The following is a 21,305-nucleotide window of genomic DNA, read 5'->3' as shown; positions in this document are numbered from 1 at the left end:
GACAAAAGAGCTCTCACAGAAGCTAAGAGAAGACGTTTTTTATATTACATCAAAAAAGGCTATGGCTTCAAGAACATTTCCAAGACATTAAACGTTCCTATAGAGACACAGATGACATCGTCGTATGTTTAAAATCCATACTATAGCAAAACATCCAGGGCATGGAAGAAAAAGTACAATTAATTAAAGGGGAATAAGATGTTGATGCTGAGGAAAAACACAGGATTTGCTGCCAAAGACTTGCTAGATGACCTGATGAAAGGAAGAAAAAACATTTCAATGCAGACTATAAAAACACTAAGCGTGGACATCTCGACAAACACCAAGAGAACATGAATGGCTGATCATACAGATGGTTTGATGACTTAAAGGGATAGTTCACCCAAAAATTAAAATGGTCATAATTTACTCACCTTCATGTTGTTCCAAACCTCTATGACTTTCTCTCTTCTGTGGAACATAAAAGAACATTTTGAAGAATGTTGGTAACAAACAGTTTTGGTTCCAATTGACTTCCAGTGTATTTCATGTCCATATAATGGAAGTCAGTGGAAACCAAAACTGTTTATTTTCTCTAAAATTTCCACAGAATAAAGAAAGTAATACGGGTTTGGAACAACATGAGGATGATTAAATGATGACTGAATTAATATTTTTGGGTGAAGTAAAACATTATTTTTTTTAAACATTATTATTACTTTTCATTACATTATTTTATTAACATTATTCAAAATCTCATAGTCATTCAACAGTTTAAATTAGGAATAAGAAAACAATCACATATTTAAATACATCTGAAAGTAAGGCTTCACAAAGGACTCAAACAGAAATATGAACAGCTGGGTTAAAGTGCCCCTATTATGGATTTTGAAAATTACCTTTCATATAGTATGTAACACACACTACCAGTCAAAAGTTTGGAAACATTACTATTTTTAATGTTTTTGAACAAAGTCTCTTATGCTCATTAAGGCTGCATTTATTTCATAATAAATACATAAAAAACAGTAAAATTGTGAAATATTATTACAATTTAAAATTATGGTTTTCTATTTCAATATACTTAAAAATGAAATTTATTCCTGTGATCAAAGCTGAATTTTCAGCATCATTACTGCAGTCTTCAGTGTCACATGATCCTTCAGAAATCACTATGCTGATTTATTATCAATGTTGGAAACAGTATTATATTATAGTATTTATATTATTATTTTAAAACCTGTGATACTTTTTCAGGATTCTTTGATGAATAAAAAGTAAAAAAATATCAGCATTTATTTAAAATAGAAATGTTTTGTAACAATATACACTGCCGTTCAAAAGTTTGGGGTCAGTAATTTTTTATCTTTCATCTTTTTTTTTAAAAGAAATTAATACTTTTATTCAGCACGGATGTGTTAAATTGATAAAAAGTGATAGTAAAGATTTATATTGTTAGAAAACAATATATATCTTTTTAACCTTTTATTCATCAATGAATCCTGAAAAAAGTATAACAATTTCCAAAAAAATATTAAGCAACACAAGTTGAGACTTACTCATTTAAATTAAAAAAAGAATTACACACACATATTTATATATATATATATTTATATTTTATGAGCACAAATGTTCAAATAAAATTCAAATAATTTTTTTTTTGAAAAATGCTATCCCTAGGACAAAGCTGAAACTTTTTAGTTCAAACTGGACAACAATAAAACGTTTTAGTGCTCATTGTCGACCACCTGTGCATGCAATTGGAGTGCATTTTGAAAGGCTGTGCATTCGACTGTACGCACAGGCTAAGTGTTCGTGTCAAAACTGAAGTAGGCCTATACTTTGGGCTTAAACTTAAATATTTGCAGTAACACTTTAGTATAGGGAAAACATATTCACTTTTAACTACGACTTTTCCCTCAATAAACTCTTAATTTACTGCTTATTAATAGTTAGTAAGGTAGTTGTTAAAGGGATAGTGTGACGAGCAGGGCGGGCGAGAGCCGTGAGGGAACGGCGCGAGGCCGGTGACGCGAGTGATAATGAGCGTCACCTGCGAGGCGTGCCGGCCTCGAGTCTCTCACGGAGGAGCTCCGGAGGCATAAAAGGAGGAGCGACTACAATGAAGGACGAGAGAGGACCAGGCCTGGACTTTATGTTATGTTTTTTTTTATGTTTGTGTGGCCGGCAGACGTCCGCGAGGGTCTGCCGGCATTACTTTCGTTTTGTTCTTTGTTTATTTTGCATTAAAGTTACTTTGAATGTTCGCCGGTTCCCGCCTCCTTCTTCCCATATTTACGAACCGTGTTACAGATAGTTCACCAAAAAATGAAAATTTTATGTTTATTTCGCGCTCATTGAAGTATATGCGCGAGACATCACTGCCGTTGTCGGAGCGTGATCAGACCTCACGAATCGAGTGATGAATGCCATTGGACATAGTGGTGTATTAGAGGTAAAAAATGATATAAATACTGTTCGGTTTCTCGCACAAACCGATCGTTTCATGTGTTAGGACATCAATGTGTCGTAACGGGCCGCAGGGTTTAATTTGGACTTGTCTGTCCGGTTTTATTTACTCTTATAGTCCAAGTTCCCGCTGACTTGCATTATACCACTGACAGACTGCAATGGTTGCAGTTAAAAATCATCATTTGTGTTCTACTGAAGAAACAAAGACTTCTACATCTTGGATGCACTGGGGGTAAGCAGATAAACATCAAATTTTCATTTTTGGGTGAACTATCCCTTTAAGTTTAGGTATTGGGTAGGATTAAGAATGTAGAATTAGGTCATGCATTAATATGTGCTTACTAAGTACTAATAAACAACCAATATTCTAGTAATATGCATGCTAATAAGCATTATTATGTAATAATAACAATAAGTATTACCAGTCATTTCACTGCCTTACCAAGTGCTTTTCCGTTGCCTTTCTGCTATGACCAGTTTACTTTTCTTGTTGGATTACTGATTACTGATAGCTAGATTACTGTTTTTGCTTTGTTTGCCTGGTTGGACTGATTTGTTTGTCACTGAATACCTTGCATGCTTCATCAGCTACGTCTCTGCCTTATGTTTTGAATTTGTTCGCTGATTTTTAATAAACTTCTTGCATTTGGATTCTACGTTCACCACCATGTCGAATCCTTCAAACAAATGAACTATGCAAAAAAAAAAAATCCTTTCCCATTAACCAAACCATGGGAAAATATTTTGAAAGAGGAATTTGGCCTGAAAGGAAAAACAGCACAAGGATAAAACTGTCACAGCTGATATTGAGAGGCTAAATAGAAGTGCTCATTCTTCCATCCATCTGGTCTGTAGTGGCCAGTTCAGTCACGAACATAATAAAAACCGGTATTCTCTTTTGTAACATCAGAGAAGTTGGTTTCATTTTGACGTGGCTTTCACCCAAAGCCTAATTCCATGAACTTCAGAAAAAACACATTGTTTCGATGCAATACCACAAGTCTGTGTCAAGTTATTTGAGATAGTGTTCTGAACGGAAGCTCAGTTCCTAAGAAAGTGCTTTCAGATTACATCTGTATAGTTTGTTATCAATCCTGGCCTATATTGTGTAGCACAAACCTGACTGTGTAGACACAGACAACAAAGCCAGCTATAACACACAAGTTTGTAAGCGCTCCCCCGAGCTTTCGATCTGGCTGGCGGGGTGCAGGTGGTTGTCGGGCCACTGCCTCCCAATTGACCGCATGACCATTATGTGGAGGAGCACCAAAGAGGTCTTCATCTCTATTAGACCTCATATCTGGAATATATAGAGGCTGGAGTTGCACACTTAAATCTCTTTGAGTCCTTTGCTTCATCTTGATCTCCTATAAAGAGAAAAAAAAAAAAAAAACATTAGTATGTAACACGCGTTTAATTCACAAACTTATTTCCGAGTCAGGTTTACCTCCACAACCTCAGGAAAAAGTGCACAGAAAAGTCTGTCCTTCAGGTTGTATTCCAAGCTCTGCGCAGACAGCTGTCTTTTCTGACAGGCAAATATAAAAATGAATAAGAGAATGAATGATAACCAATTATTTTTACCATACTCTGAGCATAAATATTACCAACACAATCTCATGGCAATTCAAAACTATTTCAAGTGATGCTCACTGCAGAGCCAAACGGGTGGAGCTGGACCTAGTCCAGCTCCACCTCTGTGGATCTGAGGGGTGGAGCTCAACCAAATTACACTCCAGTGATGGTTATGTGCAGTGTTGGGGTAACACATTACAAGTAATGCAAGTTACATAATCAAATGACTTTTTTTTCCAAGTAACTAGTACAGTAATGCATTACTTTTAAATGTACAGCACAATATCTGAGGAACTTTTCAAAGTAAGTAACGCAAGTTACTTTGTTTTCAAATCATGAGTAAGGTGTTTTCAGTATTGCTCAAAATGAATAAAAACAATGCAAACTCAAAGTATTACGCAAACCTGCAGTAATAAAATATAATAAATAGTGCATATACTTTATGCATTTAATCTCACTTTATTAACAGTACAGGTGAATTTGCATTTCCTTTAGTCTGAGGCATATTTCACTTCCAGTGTGAAATGGCCTTTACATTTGCCAAAAAAATATACAGGTGCTGGTCATATAATTAGAATATTGTGAAAAAGTTCATTTTTTTATTGTAAATTATTTTTAAAAATGAAACTTTCATATATTCTAGATTCCCTACATGTAAAGTAAAATTTTTTTTTTTTTGAATTTTGATGATTACAGCATACAGCTCATGAAAGTCCAAAATTCAGTACGTCAAAATATTAGAATATTTCCTAAGATCAATCAAAAAATGGATTTTCAAAACAGTAAAGTTCAAGTTCTTTAAAGTATGTTCATTTGTACACTCAATACTTGGTCGGCAGCACATATTACAGCAAATGACTTGCTCCTAGCACAAATTACAGCATCAGTGAAGTGTGGCATGGAAATGATCAGCCTGAGGCACTGCTGAGGCACTATTGAGCCTTCAGATCATCTGTATATTGTTGGATCGACTGTTTCTCATCTTTCTATTGAAAATATCCCATAGATTCAGGGGTCAGGCATGTTGGCTGGCCAATAAAACACAGTAATATCATGGTCAGCAAACCACTTGGAAGTGGTTTTTGCACTGTGGGCAGATGCTAAAGTCCTGCTGGAAAAGGAAATAAGCATCTCCATAAAGCTTGTCAGCAGATGGAAGCATAAAGTGCTCCAAAATCTCCTGGAAGATGGCTGCATTGACTTTGCACTTGATAAAACACAATGGACCAACACCAGCAGACATCATGGCCCCCCAAATCATTACTAACTTCAGAAACTTCCCACTAGACTTCAAGCAGCTTGGATACAGGTGCCTCTCCAGTCTTCCTTCAGACTCTGGGACCATGATTTCAACATGAAATGCAAAATTACTTTTATCTGAAAAGAGGACTTTCGACCACTGTTCACTGTCCAGTTATTTTTCTCATTAGCCCAGGTAAGATGCTTCTGATGTTGTTTCTGTTTCAGAAGTGGCTTGGTAGTCCTTTTCCTGAAGATGTCTGAGTGTGGTGACTCTTGATGCGCTGACTCCGGCTTCATTTGACTCATTGTGAAGCTCTCCCAAGTGTCTGAATCGGCTTTACTTGACAGTATTCTCAAGCTTGTGGTCATCCCTGTTGCTTGTGCACCTTTGCCTACCCAACTTCTTCCTTCTAGTCAACTTTGCATTTAATATGCTTTGATAAATCACTCTGTAAACAGCCACCACATTCAGTAATGACCATCTGTGACTTACTTTCTTTGTGGAGGGTGTCAATGATTGCAGTCAGCAGTCTTCCCCATTAGTGTGGTTTCAAAGAACAAGAGATACCCAGAATTTATACTGTAGGGATGGTCATTTAATGAAACTCAAATGTAAATATTCTAATATTTTGAGATACTGGATTTTGGACTTTCATTAGCTGTACGCTCTAATCAACAAATTAAAAAAAAAAAAAACTTTTGAAATGTTTTACTTTACATGTAGGGAATCTAGAATATATGAAAGTTTCATTTTTTAAAAAAATAATTAATAACTTTTTCACAATATTCTAATTATCTGACCAGCACCTGTATATGTATATATGTGTATATATATATATATATATATATATATATATATATATATATATATATTATATATATATATATATATATTTTTTTTTTTTTTTTTTTTTGAAAAAAAAAAACAAACAAACATGCCCAGCCCAAGTGAAAAAAAGCAACTAAGTTATGCAATTACTTTTTTAGGGAGTAACGCAATATTGTAATGCATTAATTTTTAAAGTAACTTTCCCCAACACTGGTAATGTTTAGGGGTGGATTTTCATGCTTACTTTTTTCGAGTTTACACAAAATAGCCACCTCATAAAAATGCTTACGTATGCTTGGTGATGGTAAAATTAGTTAGGAGGCAAAATCAGCTTTAAATGCTTCTGCATTATCTCTCTAACATTTGCATTCCCCGATAATCTTTGTGTCCGCTTGCAAAACTTTTGCCATGGAAATAATATGAGTTGGGAGGAAAAACTATTTCGAGAGCGGAACACTGTAGTTTGTGAGCGAATACAAAATTCACTGGGGGAATGCAATACTTTTGTGAGAGAATGCAAAATTTTTTGTGGAACGCAAAACATTCTAGGAGGAACTCCGTTGTTTGTTTGTAAGTTTGTCCTCTTTGTCGCCATCTCTGTTCAAAATCTACAATTGCAGTTATTTGAGGATGTGTGGCTGTCAGTCACCGCACTGGTGGATAAACTGTACTTCAGAATCACAGATTATGTCTTGGAAGTACAACCAAAACAAGAATTTTCATTGGAAAATGTCATCTGAACAAGTAAGTAACATGTCTACCACTTTTGTTCTGACCAACTGAGGAAAAAAAAAAAGCATTACAATAACTCGCGCTACCAATGGTGATTAGATCTAATGATTGCTTAGCTCATATTACGTCAAACCGTGCAAATTATTATTATTGTTATACTTTGTTCTCAAATTGTTAATGTTAACACCATCAGCACTGCGTGACTATGTGTATTTAGTGTGTATTGGTGTTAATTCGTCTTACCACTCAATCCGCCATCAAAATAAGTTTAAGTATTCCAGCTGCCATGAGAAAAGGCTATAAATGATCCGTCACCTGCAGCATCCTCACATGATATAGCCTACTATCTGGCTATCGTTCTTTATGTAAACAGACGTGACGTAATGACACAAAGACGAACAGCTGTATGCTTGAATTTCTCGCAGAAACCCACCAGTACCACCCGAATTAGAAAACATTATTACAAGCTTACTGTTGTGAATAGGGCTAAGGTAAGGAGATGGTTATGTACTTGCTCCAAAATTGATTTTGGATAATTTTTTTACCAAAAAAAAAACAAAGTTACAGACTGCAGCTTTAAGGGAATGCAATGTTTTGTTGAGAGAACTCAAATGCTTTTTTCCTCTCATCTCATATTTTCTCCTATCACCATCTGTAGTATATAGCCTATACTTTCAGCAAAAAACTTGATTGTTCTTTCAGTGTACATACAGTGAAGTCAGATGTCTCAATGCTTCCCAACGTGGGAATATTTTCCATCATGAAGCTCAGCAGTCCAGTGAGTATAGTAGAGACTGACCATGCAGGATTCCAGGTGTCAGGGTGAAAGTCACTTATGGACAGGCATAGCCTACAGGGATGGTAGAAGATACTTGAAATGAGCCGCAGTGACTTGACATTATAACTGTATGCTTACGAAGATAAGCTGTTATTGACCTCACCTTGTGTTGCAATTGAATCTCCCATTAGGGGTTATCATATAAATACTAGGAGGTTTAAAAGGAAATTCTTGGGGAAATATCAATTTGCCATGATAGTAGCCACCTTAAATAAGCATTAAAAAACATTAATTACAAAAAAGAAGAAGAAATAAGCACAAACAATAGGCCTATAATATATATAAAAAACCCTTTAAGATCAGGTTCATTCAAGTGAAAGTATTCATGCCTACCCTCATAAGGGGATTTCTCCGGTCCACGAACAACAAAATGCCTGGGAAACATTTTATCATGAGCGAGGCCATCAACAAACATTTCAAGACATGAACTTTCAGGAAAAAGGTTCATTTCACAATATTTTTGTTCAAGACCGTACAGCAAATAGATGTATTACGTTCATGTCTACTTGTTTTTATATCAGTGCCAAAACCAGTGACGTGACATTATGGTTTCATTGTATAAATCAGACACATTCGTACCATTCCAGTATATTGGAGGGCAGAGGTTCAGCACAGATGTAAGGCACAGGGTCTTTCCTAATCCTGAGGTAATCCTGCTTCAGGCGCTGTGTTGCTGTTGAAGGGGGTTTCCTGTTACCACCTCCACTCATCTGAAATCGTTTTACTTAATGTTAAAATCGGCATGAAAAAAACCCAAAACAAAACAGTACACTGTAAAAGTGATTCTTATATTCGTCCCCTTGGAATTATAAGGTTCTGTCTGCATTCTGAGCAGATATTGAGCTTCAAAGTTTCTGTATTTCATTCAACTTTGTAGACAGAATTGTTTTGTTTTCTAAATAAAAAGTGCCAAAATGCACACTACAATATATATATATAAATATATGACACACTCACCTCTCCAGTCAATGCAGAGCAGATGAAAGCGTGAAGAGTATGAAATTAAGTATGTCCAGTTTCTGTAAATCGGTCAGTTTTCATGTGTCAACATGAAAAGCACATTGACGTATTGACTTCAGAGAAAGAGAAAATGAAGGTAACCTCATTTCTGTCTGCTTTCACTTTTGATTTAATAATGGGTGGTACTAGGCTAACATTCCTTTTTTTTTAATCAGAGGGAAGCTTTGCCCTATGAAAATACACCAAATAACATTTTTGGTTTTGTAGAGAAAGAAAAATGACTGATTTAGACTATAGCCACTTTTCCACCATTGGGTGGATTTCACATCTTTCTCTCTTGTGACGGCTGTATATGTATGCTGTTTTTCTCTGTATTGCTTTCGGAGAGTCTTGGAAAAGCTATCAAGGATTTTTTTTTTCTATTGGAGCAAATAGGAATACAAAAATTATATTTGCTTTTGCTATAGAAGTTTACTGATGATTTTCGCTTCTGAGAACTGAGGAAATGTGGAAAGGGTCTATTTTAATGTAAAAGTTGAAAGGAAGGTGATAATCTTAAAATTTAGTTGCCTTTTATTTTGGATGCTTTTTTTTTTTTAAGGTTCAATGGTTGAAGTCTAAAAATGTTTCAGAAAGTCAAATTTCTAAAACCAAAATCATCAATGTATATTGTAACCCTTTAAAGGCACACTATGTAAATTTTCGCCACTAGAGGTCGCTTATTCAAAACTACGGAAGAGGATTAGGGCCAAGCAATAATAAAAAAATAAAACCATCTTGAGATTAAAGTTATTAAATTACAAGAAAAAACTTGTTAAATTTCAAGAAAAAAGTCGAGATAAAATGTTGAGAATAAACTCGTTAAATTACGAGAAAAAAACCTAGATAAAATGTTGAGAATAAACCTGTTAAATTACGAGAAAAAACCTCGTTAAATTACGAGAAAAAAGTCGAGATAAAATGTTGAGAATAAACTCGTTAAATTACGAGAAAAAACCTCGTTAAATTACGAGAAAAAAGTCGAGATAAAATGTTGAGAATAAACCCGTTAAATTACGAGAAAAAACCTCGTTAAATTACGAGAAAAAAGTCGAGATAAAATGTTGAGAATAAACTCGTTAAATTACGAGAAAAAAACCTAGATAAAATGTTGAGAATAAACTCGTTAAATTACGAGAAAAAAGTCGAGATAAAATGTTGAGAATAAACTCGTTAAATTACGAGAAAAAAAATAATTAAATTATGAGAAAAAAACTCGTTAAATTACGAGAAAAAAGTCGAGATAAAATGTTGAGAATAAACTCGTTAAATTACGAGAAAAAAACCTCATTAAATTATGAGAAAAAACTCGTTAAATTACGAGAAAAAAACCTAGATAAAATGTTGAGAATAAACTCGTTAAATTACGAGAAAAAAGTCGAGATAAAATGTTGAGAATAAACTTGTTAAATTACGAGAAAAAAAACTCATTAAATTATGAGAAAAAAACTTGTTAAATTACGAGAAAAAAGTCGAGATAAAATGTTGAGAATAAACTCGTTAAATTACGAGAAAAAATACTCATTAAATTATGAGAAAAAAACTCGTTAAATTACGAGAAAAAAACCTAGATAAAATGTTGAGAATAAACTCGTTAAATTACGAGAAAAAAACTCGTTAAATTATGAGAAAAAAGTCAAGATAAAATGTTGAGAATAAACTGATTAAATTACGAGAAAAAAACTCGTTAAATTACGAGAAAAAAGTCGAGATAAAATATTGAGAATAAACTCGTTAAATTATGACAAAAAAACTCGTTAAATTACGAGAAAAAAACCTAGATAAAATGTTGAGAATAAACTCGTTAAATTACGAGAAAAAAACTCGTTAAATTATGAGAAAAAATTCAAGATAAAATGTTGAGAATAAACTCATTAAATTACAAGAACAAATTCGTTAAATTACAAGAATAAATTCATTAATTTAATGACTTTATTCTCAACATTTTATCTCGACTTTTTTCTAAATTTAACATTTTTCTCATAATTTAATGAATTTGTTCTCATAATTTAACAACTTTTTTCTCGAAATTTAATGACTTTATCCTCAACATTTTATCTAGACTTTTTTCTTGAAATTTAACATTTTTTTTCCTCGTAATTTAATGAGTTTATTCTCAACATTTTATCTCGATTTTTTTTTCTCGAAATTTAACAACTTTAATCTCAAGATGGTTTTATTTTTGCTTGGCCCTAATCCTCTTCTGTACAAAACAAAGGTGTAGCCTGATGCCGCCTTGATTTTGCGGAATCACAAGAGGTGTTGTTTTCACGTCTACAGCCGGTCATGAGAAATCAAGTACCCCCAGGAATTGGTTCTCCTTTAGGACCCAGGTGGAAATGTCTGATCAAACGTTGTTATTGTGATGTCTTGACTAATTATAACCTATTTAACTATTGTATGGTGTTTATTACATGAAGTGCACAAACAACATGCTTGAAATATAAAATGAATGTTTATGTATTGCATAATAAAACAAACTGGAAACACATGCCTATTTTTTTTTAATATAGAAGGAAAAGGCTTGTTGCACACACAAAGTAATTTAATATTAATTTTATACAATAATGGCAATGTGGTACAGTAAGCAAAAAACATACCTATATATAAGCTAAGCTAGAAGGCTAATCGGGTAGATGTATGCTATGCTAGAACATAAGCTAACTAAAAAACAGTAAAAATGAGAAACAACCTATAGCTTCAGTTATATACTAGTATATGAACCATGTAATTTAAAAGACATAATTGTAATTATAACACATTTAAACAATATAAATCATAATGTGATTTTGCAGGAATTGTAATAAGGCACTAAAAATACTATCTATTAAAAGTCTGTTGACCCAATAGAGTACCTCAGGGATGATGTGTTTTTGTAGGCCAACCCGGAAGTTAGCGGCGCACGGGTTCCCTCGATCGAAAGCCTATGTGTTTTTCCCATAGACTTTTGGAAAATCGCAAAAAATAAGCTCTGTGTTTAACAAAGGGTTATGACACTTACACGTTTTGTCCATCAAGATAATCTTTATAAGTTAACACAACATTTTGAAGCCTAAATAAAGTCGTCAGATAAAGCTAACAGTAGGCTATAAACGGACTACAGCACACCATGGTCACGGATCAACGTCACCACCAAGCTTCCTCAAACTTTATTTAAAAACATCCTGTATGAATACTTATCCACTTTTTCATAAGAAATGCTGTCCAAATGTCCCGTTTTTAATGATGACGTCTAAAGTCCCCGCCAAAGGAAGTCCCTTTTAGCAACTTGTTAGCAACCGCCGTTTTTAAGACACAATAAAGGTTTTAAAAAAAAATCACAAGCAGGATATAACTGGTGTGTTTTATGTCATAGATCAAAACGTGAGAATATTTAGAGGCTTTGTTAACCACAGACCTTATTTCAGGCGATTTAGCAAAAACCCATAAAAAAAAAAACAGACTTCAGGGCGATGGAACTGGAAGTCCTAAAATGCTAACTCGCTTCTGGGTTTTGCCTACAAAAACACGTCATCCCTGAGGTACTCTATGGGATCACTCTGGGTCCTAAAGGAGACCCAATTCCTGGGCGACTCAATTTCTCACCACACCAGTGAAAAAGAATGGGGATGGGACTCAGGCAGAAATCATATTCATGGATGAGATTATTAACGTTACTGTAGTATGAAGCAGAGCAGGACCGAGTGTTGTGGGAGCTGAAACAAGGCCACTGGAGCGATTGATAATGAGAGACGAGCGTGACACAAGCCTCGAGAGCAGCAGAACTTTTATTATGCCGCAGTCGCTGCTTCTCGTGGTCTAGCATATGAGAGGTAACACAGCGCTGTTTATCATATTAGATATATTTGTGTGTTGAAAGTTGTTATACTGCTACTCTGCGTTCACTCGGTGGCTGCTTGTAGCACACTGCAGTAAGCTAGATCGATATTAGGCATGGTAAAAAATGGTACTTGCAGTAAATCAAAAAAACGAGATTAAACAATAAGACTTACTGTGGTGAGCTATATAACATGATTAGATTTCTGTCAATGAATGTATCCAAACAGATGCTCACCTGTCTAATAAAACACAGAATATATTAAAGGTGCCCTCGAATGAAAAATTTAATTTACCTCGGCATAGTTGAATAACTAGAGTTCAGTACATGGAAATGACATACAGTGAGTCTCAGACTCCATTGTTTCCTCCTTCTTATATAAATCTCATTTGTTTAAAAGACCTCCGAAGAACAGGCGAATCTCAACATAACACCGACTGTTACGTAACAGTCGGGATCATTAATATGTACGCCCCCAATATTTGCATATGCCAGCCCATGTTCAAGGCATTAGACAAGTCAGTATTAACGTCTGGATCTGCACAGCTGAATCATCAGACTAGGTAAGCAAGCAAGAACGACAGCGAAAAATGGCAGATGGAGCAATAATAACTGACATGATCCATGATATGATATTTTTAGTGATATTTGTAAATTGTCTTTCTAAATGTTTCGTTAGCATGTTGCTAATGTACTGTTAAATGTGGTTAAATTTACCATCGTTTCTTACTGTATTCACGGAGACAAGACTGTCGTTATTTTCATTTTTTAAACACTTGCAGTCTGTATAATTCATAAACACAACTTCATTCTTTATAAATCTCTCCAACAGTGTAGCATTAGCCGTTAGCCACGGAGCACTATCAAACCCATTCAGAATCAATATAAACAACAGTATACAATACTCACATAATCCGACGCATACATGACGAGCACTTTGTAAAGATCCATTTGAGGGTTATATTAGCTGTGTGAACTTTGTTTATGCACTGTTTAAGGCAAGCGTGAGCTCCGTGGGTGTGGAGCACGAGAATTAAAGGGCCAGTAGCCCTGAATTGGCTCATTTATGATGATGTCCCAAAATAGGCACTTAAAAAATTTATTAAAAAATGGGGTATTTTGAGCTGAAACTTCAGACAAATTCAGGGGACACCTTAGACTTATATTACATCTTTTTTTTTTAAGTTCTAGGGCACCTTTAAAGCATCTTTGGTGTTTCCATGGTTTCTATAAATTAAAACCAGCAATCGAGGGTAACGTGGGTATGATATCATTGGTAGGCAACGGACTGACATGGTCCGTGTCCTGGTTAAAATTGCTTATTTCTCTGGATTTAAACATTCTTGGAAGCATTTGGGAGTACACAAGTCAACAAAATTTATAACACTGTTCTAGTGGTTTTTGAATATTTTAATCTAGAAATCTTACATTTCGTGCCTTTAAATAAGAATCTAAGTTACCCCAAAGCAATTTCAGAAAACAAGGAACATAATAATGTTCATTTATTATACTATTTAATACATTCTTCTGTAGAATGTGTTCACTAGATGTCACTGTCTTCACTGATTTAATACAGAATAGTTACATGTGAATTACAAATTTTATTTAAAATAATTAAAAACAGATAACACAAACATAAGAAACACTGTATAAATCTCCCTTCAGACCACAAAAGGGATGTGAACTTTTAAAATGACAAACCCCAGAACTATAAAAGCTTAAAATCCCATACAGGGCCTTAGGAGAGGACCAAATCTAAAAACAATGTAATTAAAACCGATCACCCACACATAAGCTCTAATTTCAACATTTTCATATATTATTCTTTGATGAGTAAAATCTTGAAGACACCCTTCATCATAGGCATTCATGTCTCCGAGGGCCTCAGTGTCAGCTGCTTAGTGTTTTGGAGGTGTGTAAAGCCATGTGCGGAAACTCCCGAAAGACGACAGCGCACGTGGTGACGTCTGCAAAAGGAAACGAGTTAGCATTCTCCAATCACACTGTACTGACAGGGAGTGACCTATATCATATATCATGTCATATCATATATCATATCTAAACTTCCCCTTATAAATAATCAATAAATGGTTAGCTGACGTGAAATGTCGAGCAGTGACAGTATTTCTATAATATACTTAATCTAAAACTTTTTAATTTTATTTGAATTATTATAAATGGAGTTATGTCTTTACATTAAATGAGAGACTAATATTGGTACTTAACAAAAAATAATTTATCACACAGTATACTTAACTCATACTATTAAACAGAAGCAAGGTGATTAAACATGGTGAAGAATTAAAATAAATAATAACCTGTAAAACAGAATCTAAAATATACATTTAGCTTGCACAATAATAATACAATTTTATATTATTAATTAATGCAATATGTAATATATACATACACTACCATTTAAAGTTTTGGGGTCAAATAATTTTATTCCGCATGAATGCATTAAATTGACAGTAAAGGCATTTATAATGTTACAAAAGGTTTCTATTCAAAAATAAATGCTCTTTTGAACTGTATATTAATCAAAGAATCCTTAAAGAAAATACCATGGTTTCTGCCTATTAGAATGATTTCTGAAGGATCATGTGACACTGAAGACTAGAGTAATGATGCTGAAAATTCACAGGAATAAATTATATTTTAAAATATAACCAACCAAACAACAACAACAACAAAAAAAAACAAAAACAGTTATTTAAGTTTAAAAATATTACTGTATTTTCTGAACATTAAAAAAAATCTTACAGACCCCAAACATTTGATAGGTACTGTATATACATACAATTGTATATAGAATACTAAAATCTAGATATTTTAGACATTTTTAAACTACCATGTGATTTTTTTTTTGAAGCACAAGTATGATTTTTGTGAAGAGAAAATGTGAGAAAAGAGATGTTTCTTCAAGAAGAGAGTTCAGTGACTGATGAGCAGCATTTTCAAGATACACCGATGAGCTCAAACATTATGACCACCCGCCTAATATGCTGTTAGTCCTCCGTCAAAACAGCCCTGACCACAGGGCGTGGACTCTACAAGAGCCCTGAAGGTGTCCTGTTGTTTCTGGCACAAGATGTTAGCAGCAGATCCTTCAAGTCCTGTAGGTTGCAAGGTAGAGCCGCTGTGGATCGAACTTGTTTCTCCAAAACATCCCACAGATTGAGATCTGGGGAATTTGGAGGCCAGGGGAACACCTTGAATTCTTCATCATGTTCCTTAAGCCATTCCTGAACAATGTGTTTGGTGTTTAAATGTGCATTCTCCTGCTGAAAGAGCAACTTCCACCAGGGAACACCATTGTCATGAAGGGGTGGACCTGGTCTGCAACAATGTTTAAGTATACTCTATAAAAAAATGTAGTACTAAAAGTGGTTATTTGGCTCGTAATCATAGGGGAATCACTTTGAGTGCTGTATAGCACCATATCTTGGTGCTTCAGTGGTTCTTCAGTGATTCTTTGGGATGACTGAAGTGCTATATAGCACCGCTACTGCATACAGAACCTGTGAAGCCCCTGTATGGTTCTTCAGCAGTTCTTTTGGGTGGTTAAGGTGCTTTAAAGCACCACTGCCATACAAAGAACCTGTTAAGCCCCTTTAAAGGTTCTTTATGAGCCAAAGAACCACTGTTGGCTGCATAGGACCATTTTTGTTGAAGAAATAAAATGTGTTATGGCACCTCTTACGGGTTCTAAATAGCACCATTTGACAAAGGTGCTGTAGAGCAAAGATATGATGCTACATAGCACTGAAATTAGTTCCCCTATAAATACGAACCAAGAACCACTTTTAGTGTTATATAACTCCCCCTTTTTCTTTTTTTTTTTAAGTGTAAGTGGCACATGTCAAATTTAAGTTAACATGAATGGCTGGTCCCAGGGTTTCCCAGCAGAACATTGTCCAGAGCATCACACTCCCTCCACTGGCTTGTCGTCGTCCCCCAGTTCATCCTGCTGCCATCACGTCTCCAAGTAAATGGCTCAAACACCCGGCCATCCACATGATGTATAAGAAAACGGGAATCATCAGACCAGGTGACCTTCTACCACAGCCCCACGGTCCAGTTCCGATGCTCGAGTGCCCATTGTAGCCATGCACTTTGGAAGTTGTCAGGGGTCATCACAGACAGTCTGATTAGTCTGTGGCTACACAGCCCCATACGCAGTGTGTTGTGACACATTCCTCCTATAACCATCATTAAATTTTTGTGTTACTTGTGCCACAGTAGACCTTCCCCCATCAGACGGGATGGCCTTCATTGTCCTCGTGCATCGATGTTGCCGGTTTGTGGTTTGTTCCTCCTCTGACCATTGTTGGTAAATTCTCACCACTGTTAACCAGGAGAAACACACAAGCCTTGCCGTTTCAGAGAAACTCAGACCCAGTCGCCTTGTCATATATGGTCCTCAAAGTTGCTCAGATCTTTATTCCTCCCTATTCCTCCTGAATCCAAAGCTCTGATTATGAGAACTGATAGTTTGCTTACCATCTAATCTACCTAGTGTCACAATTATGTTCTGTTAGATTCATTGTCATGGACTTTTAGTTTGTATTCATAAGTTCCCTATTTCCTTTGTTCAAGTTTCCATGGACACTCATTAATCATCACATCTGTTTGTCATTATGTTCATCACCATTGCGTATTTAAGTTCCTCACCTCCTCTTCCTCATTTTCCGGTATTATCGTGTTATAATGCTGTTTTGTGCTGTTAGCTCGCAAAGAGTACAGAACCCAAGAGGCGACACTCTGATACTTTTTGGGTAACAGCCACTAGATGGCGCTCCGGTAGCACGGCCGCCATTATGGGGTGAAAATACTAACTGGACCATAGAATCCTTCACATCTTACGCACCCATAATCGGCCAATTTCAGTTTTTTAAATTAAGTCACCAGTAAATTGTATGGCTCCTACAGTAAATGTTGTATTGTCTTATATGTCTTATGTCTGAGGTTACGTCGTTAGCCGACTTTGAGTATTTCCATTTTATGCAACTTTACACATTTATTCATGTACAATTAATAAACGATGTTTTTACTACTGTACATTTCTGGACCTTGAATGTGGTAATTTCTTCGCTTTCTTTTGGGGATAAAAAACCTCTTGGATTTCATCAAAAATATCTGAATTTGTGTTCTGAAGATGAACAAAGGTTTTATGGGTTTGGAACGACATATGGGTGAGTAATTAATGACGAAAATTTTATTTTTGGGCGAACTAACCCTTTAATATGTGACCTTGTTAGGAGATGATCAACAATATTCATTTCACCTATGACTGGTCATAATGTTTTGGCTCATCAGTGTAAATACATACGCAATTTAAATGTGAAACTGAAATCTTAGTGTTGAAAAAAAAAATGATATGAAATTTGTCAACCTCCCCATTTGTGAAGCACAAGTGTGATTTGAGTGAAGAGAAAACAAGAAAAACAGATGTTTTTTCAGGAAGAGAGCTCAGAGACCATATTGGTGAGCAGCATTTTCAAAGATATATTTATGATGTTTTTGAGAAAGTACATATTAGCACACAAGTGTAAGCACAGAACCCTTGTAAATGAGCTAAGAGACCCATAAAGTGATGACCATACTACGTGAAAGACCCAAACCCAGTAGTGAACAGTCTGTAACATCACTCACTCGTGAACTCTTGCGCGTTACCCTCAGTGGACTCTCAGGTATACTGGGTTCTAAAAGAGGTAAGACAATGTTAAAATCACAATATAAAAGACAACAAAAACACAGAAAGCATGCCTTACATGGGACTACTGTATTACGGGTGTCACCAAGAGAAAAAAATCCCCACCCCTACACCTCACTGTCTGCAAAAGCCGTAATTCCTTAAACCAACACAGCTGTTCGTGAGGAATCGCAGACTTATGCAGAACGTGTCGTAAGAAAGAAAGAGCACAGCAGAAAAATGAGCTCAAGACTTTGTCTGTTTTATTGTTTGTCAGTGTTTCAAAAGACAAGCTTCTTTTTATAGATTTCTGTCATACAAACAATAACAAACAATTGTACAAACAATACAAGAATGTCTCCAAACACAGAACGTCATCTAACAGTGTGAAAACAGATTGTACCGAATGTTGCGAGAGAAAACGAGTTAAAGGTCCGAATGCAAGATCCACAGCTCAACCAAGAGAGAGAGCAAGCAGTCGAAAAGAGTTCAAAGGTCAAAGCATATTCACAGCACAGTAGTTAAGAAGCCTTTTTCAGCTAAACTTTGTTTAAAACACATCCAGACACAACGACTGAACTGGTCCCTTGTTGGCGAATATCTATTCTATACACTCTCTATTTCCAGATATTAAAAACTAAATTTCAGTTCACAGAATGTTTCTGTAAAACAAAATGACATTTTCCTTTCTTCAAGCTATTTCCATTGAGATGCATTATTTTTTTCAATTAATATGCTTTTGCATTTTCTGTTAGCCTACCTGTTTAAAGGTGAAGTGTGTAATTTTTCAATGTTACAATGTTTTCTATGTCAGAAACTATAAGTAAACCATTTGTAGGCTTAAATGCTCCGTGGAACTATCAAAACTCTGTTTGTTTGAGAATCTGACCCATCTGACATACACAGCAAAATCCCCAGAGTTAAATCAACTCTGTTCAGAGTACATATGGCCCAGAGTTAAAGTTAATGAGATAATTAAGCAATTAATAAGGCTGTGACTTAAGTCACTTGTAGTTATTGTGTTTTTTCTTATTTCGTCAGTGATTCTGCTTGTTAACAGCAGGCGTTCATCACTAATGCACAATCATTACTTGCATCTTATTAAATTTAAACTCTGCTTCAGTGTTATTTTAACACTATTTAGAGAGGGACCATATGTACTCTGAGCAGAGTTGATTTAACTCTGGGGATTTTGCTGTGTAGCAACAGTGGAACAGCCAATGGCGTGATTTTGGGGGTGAGACTATTTGTTTGTTGACCAATGGCAGTCTGAGAGAATGTTCAGTTTGACAACAGTCATTTCTTTTACACACTTCACCTTTACTTGCAAAAATCCAGCCACGAATGCCAGCTTCACGCAGAATCCTATCCCACTTACACCCCAAATCAAATTTTTTATGGGTACTTTAATCCCATTTTTTTTTTATACCAATAATTGCCTTTTTTAGAAAATTATATCAAATCACTCACAGTGTATTTATTCTTAAAAATGTCAAAGCTAAAAATGGTCATATTAAACGACCATTTCTGTTAGCCTTTAGTTAGCAAGCTAACAGCTTAGCCTACAACTTTAGCATTGTGCTAACGGCTTAATATACGCTGTTTTAATTGGCTACATTTTTTTAATCAGGCATTAGAAAGGGAGATAGGATTCCGATGGCGTATTTTTAGAACTGGGATCATCTGAACCAAACGTGGGCAAAAAATGGACAACACAGAGCAGATGTCATCTGCAGTCATGCATTTTTACATAATGACAGAATCAGGTGGCTAAAATAAGGAACCATGCTTGCTAATGCAGACAGGCACTTTTGCCTTGGTATGCGAGCGAGTAAACGCATGCAAATACTGACTGCTTTGCTCTAGACAAGCATTTCTCATTAAAAATCACATAACAGTCATTTGGGAGCTTGGCAATACAAGTACAAATATATAAAACAGACAGCTGCGATACGTTTTATAAATAATTTCGAATAGCTGACATCTTTTTAAAACTTTAAAGGGGTCAAAACACCCGTTTTGTTAGCATATGAGGGGGTCTGATGTGTTTTTGAAATGCGAAAGACAACAAAAGTCTAGTTAGTCAAACGTAAACACCTCCTTTTCTTTACCAAACAAGAAAAATGTACATGGATACATATTTTCTGCACTCTAGTTATCATTGCACTAATCCTCAGGACGGAACATAAATAAAAAGCACAACAAACAACATTAACATGACGCAAAATAGCATATAAAATGAAAAGAACTCAGTTGTAAAAAAAACAAAAAAACAAATACTGTCGGTAGGAAAAGTGCGCACAGTCATATTTTGCACATACTGACTCAAAAACACTTGGAAATGCTGTTTTGAATTGCTAATGAATTCTAATTCAGTGACACGAGGCCGTTAATCCATCGATTTATTATTACATTGCGATTAACGCCACGTTTGAATGACTGCTCTAGCTGTCACATGCTGTAAATAGTCGTTCCATTTCAATATTTTGTGTTAACCACATACATACGAACACAACGTGTAAACTACTTGGTCAGGTGAGGAGGAAGTTGAGGATACCGCTCGATCCTTGCTAAAGCTATTCCTGTTACGAGCTACAAACTTAGTATGTAGTCCTCCTCACGGTCTGTCAGCGCTCAAGAGCGCCCCCTAGCATTCGTCAATCGTGAGGCAGATAAACTCCTGAATACACTTTCTATACTGCTGCTCTGTGGGACTGCTGCTGGGGTATTGACCTGGCTGTCCGAAGGGGCCGTCCGCTTCCCGCATCTCTTCATTCATCCGAGCTAACCGCAATCTAACCGAGAGAGAGAGAGAAAGAGAGAGAGAGAGAGAACAAAAACATGGGTTTCGTGTGCAGAGGCTCTCTGGGAGAATCTACAAGAGAAGTGAAGTACTCGACTCACAGTGTGACGATGTCTGCGTTGGCTGCCTGAACAGCGATATTGAGAGGGTCCTGCCCGTCTTCATCGACCTCCACCTGAGAGGCTCCTCGCTTCAGGAACAAACACACCTGTCTGTGGACACAAACAAACAACACACAATTGCTTAAATGAGGAGTTATTCAGAGGAGGATCTGCGTATCAGAACAAACTAGATTCAGATTGACTATACGGTTTGATGTTAGCA

The 21,305-nt window shown here is 35.7% G+C and overlaps 2 protein-coding genes across 3 annotated transcripts in view; both read right to left on the bottom strand.

The window, feature by feature from the left end:
• Nucleotides 1-1,541: 1,541 nt before the first annotated feature.
• Nucleotides 1,542-8,734, bottom strand: LOC137021229 (ubiquitin-conjugating enzyme E2 J2-like). Of its 2 annotated transcripts, XM_067387495.1 has the most exons (7): nucleotides 8,625-8,734; nucleotides 8,247-8,377; nucleotides 8,001-8,041; nucleotides 7,771-7,873; nucleotides 7,541-7,679; nucleotides 3,899-3,979; nucleotides 1,542-3,818 (listed from the first exon to the last, which is right to left on the bottom strand). In XM_067387495.1, exons 2-7 carry the CDS (start codon nucleotides 8,375-8,377, stop codon nucleotides 3,540-3,542), a joined length of 774 nt encoding a protein of 257 aa, XP_067243596.1. In that variant the 5' UTR covers nucleotides 8,625-8,734; the 3' UTR covers nucleotides 1,542-3,539. The 2 variants fall into 2 exon arrangements, with proteins under 2 accessions (XP_067243596.1, XP_067243597.1); XM_067387496.1 differs by lacking the exon at nucleotides 3,899-3,979.
• Nucleotides 8,735-18,425: 9,691 nt separating this feature from the next.
• Nucleotides 18,426-21,305, bottom strand: part of acap3b (ArfGAP with coiled-coil, ankyrin repeat and PH domains 3b) — a 104,464-nt gene continuing 101,584 nt past the window's right edge. The window contains exons 23-24 of the mRNA XM_067388616.1: nucleotides 21,083-21,193; nucleotides 18,426-20,973 (exon numbers count right to left, since the gene is read on the bottom strand). Coding sequence (XP_067244717.1) covers nucleotides 20,826-20,973; nucleotides 21,083-21,193 — 259 coding nt within the window. The 3' untranslated portion in view covers nucleotides 18,426-20,825. The remainder of the gene's footprint in view (nucleotides 20,974-21,082; nucleotides 21,194-21,305) is intronic.

This window comes from Chanodichthys erythropterus, chromosome 6 (assembly GCF_024489055.1).
Source record: "Chanodichthys erythropterus isolate Z2021 chromosome 6, ASM2448905v1, whole genome shotgun sequence".
Classification (NCBI taxonomy): Eukaryota; Metazoa; Chordata; class Actinopteri; order Cypriniformes; family Xenocyprididae; genus Chanodichthys; species Chanodichthys erythropterus.
This window is presented reverse-complemented; position numbering and strand designations above follow the sequence as displayed.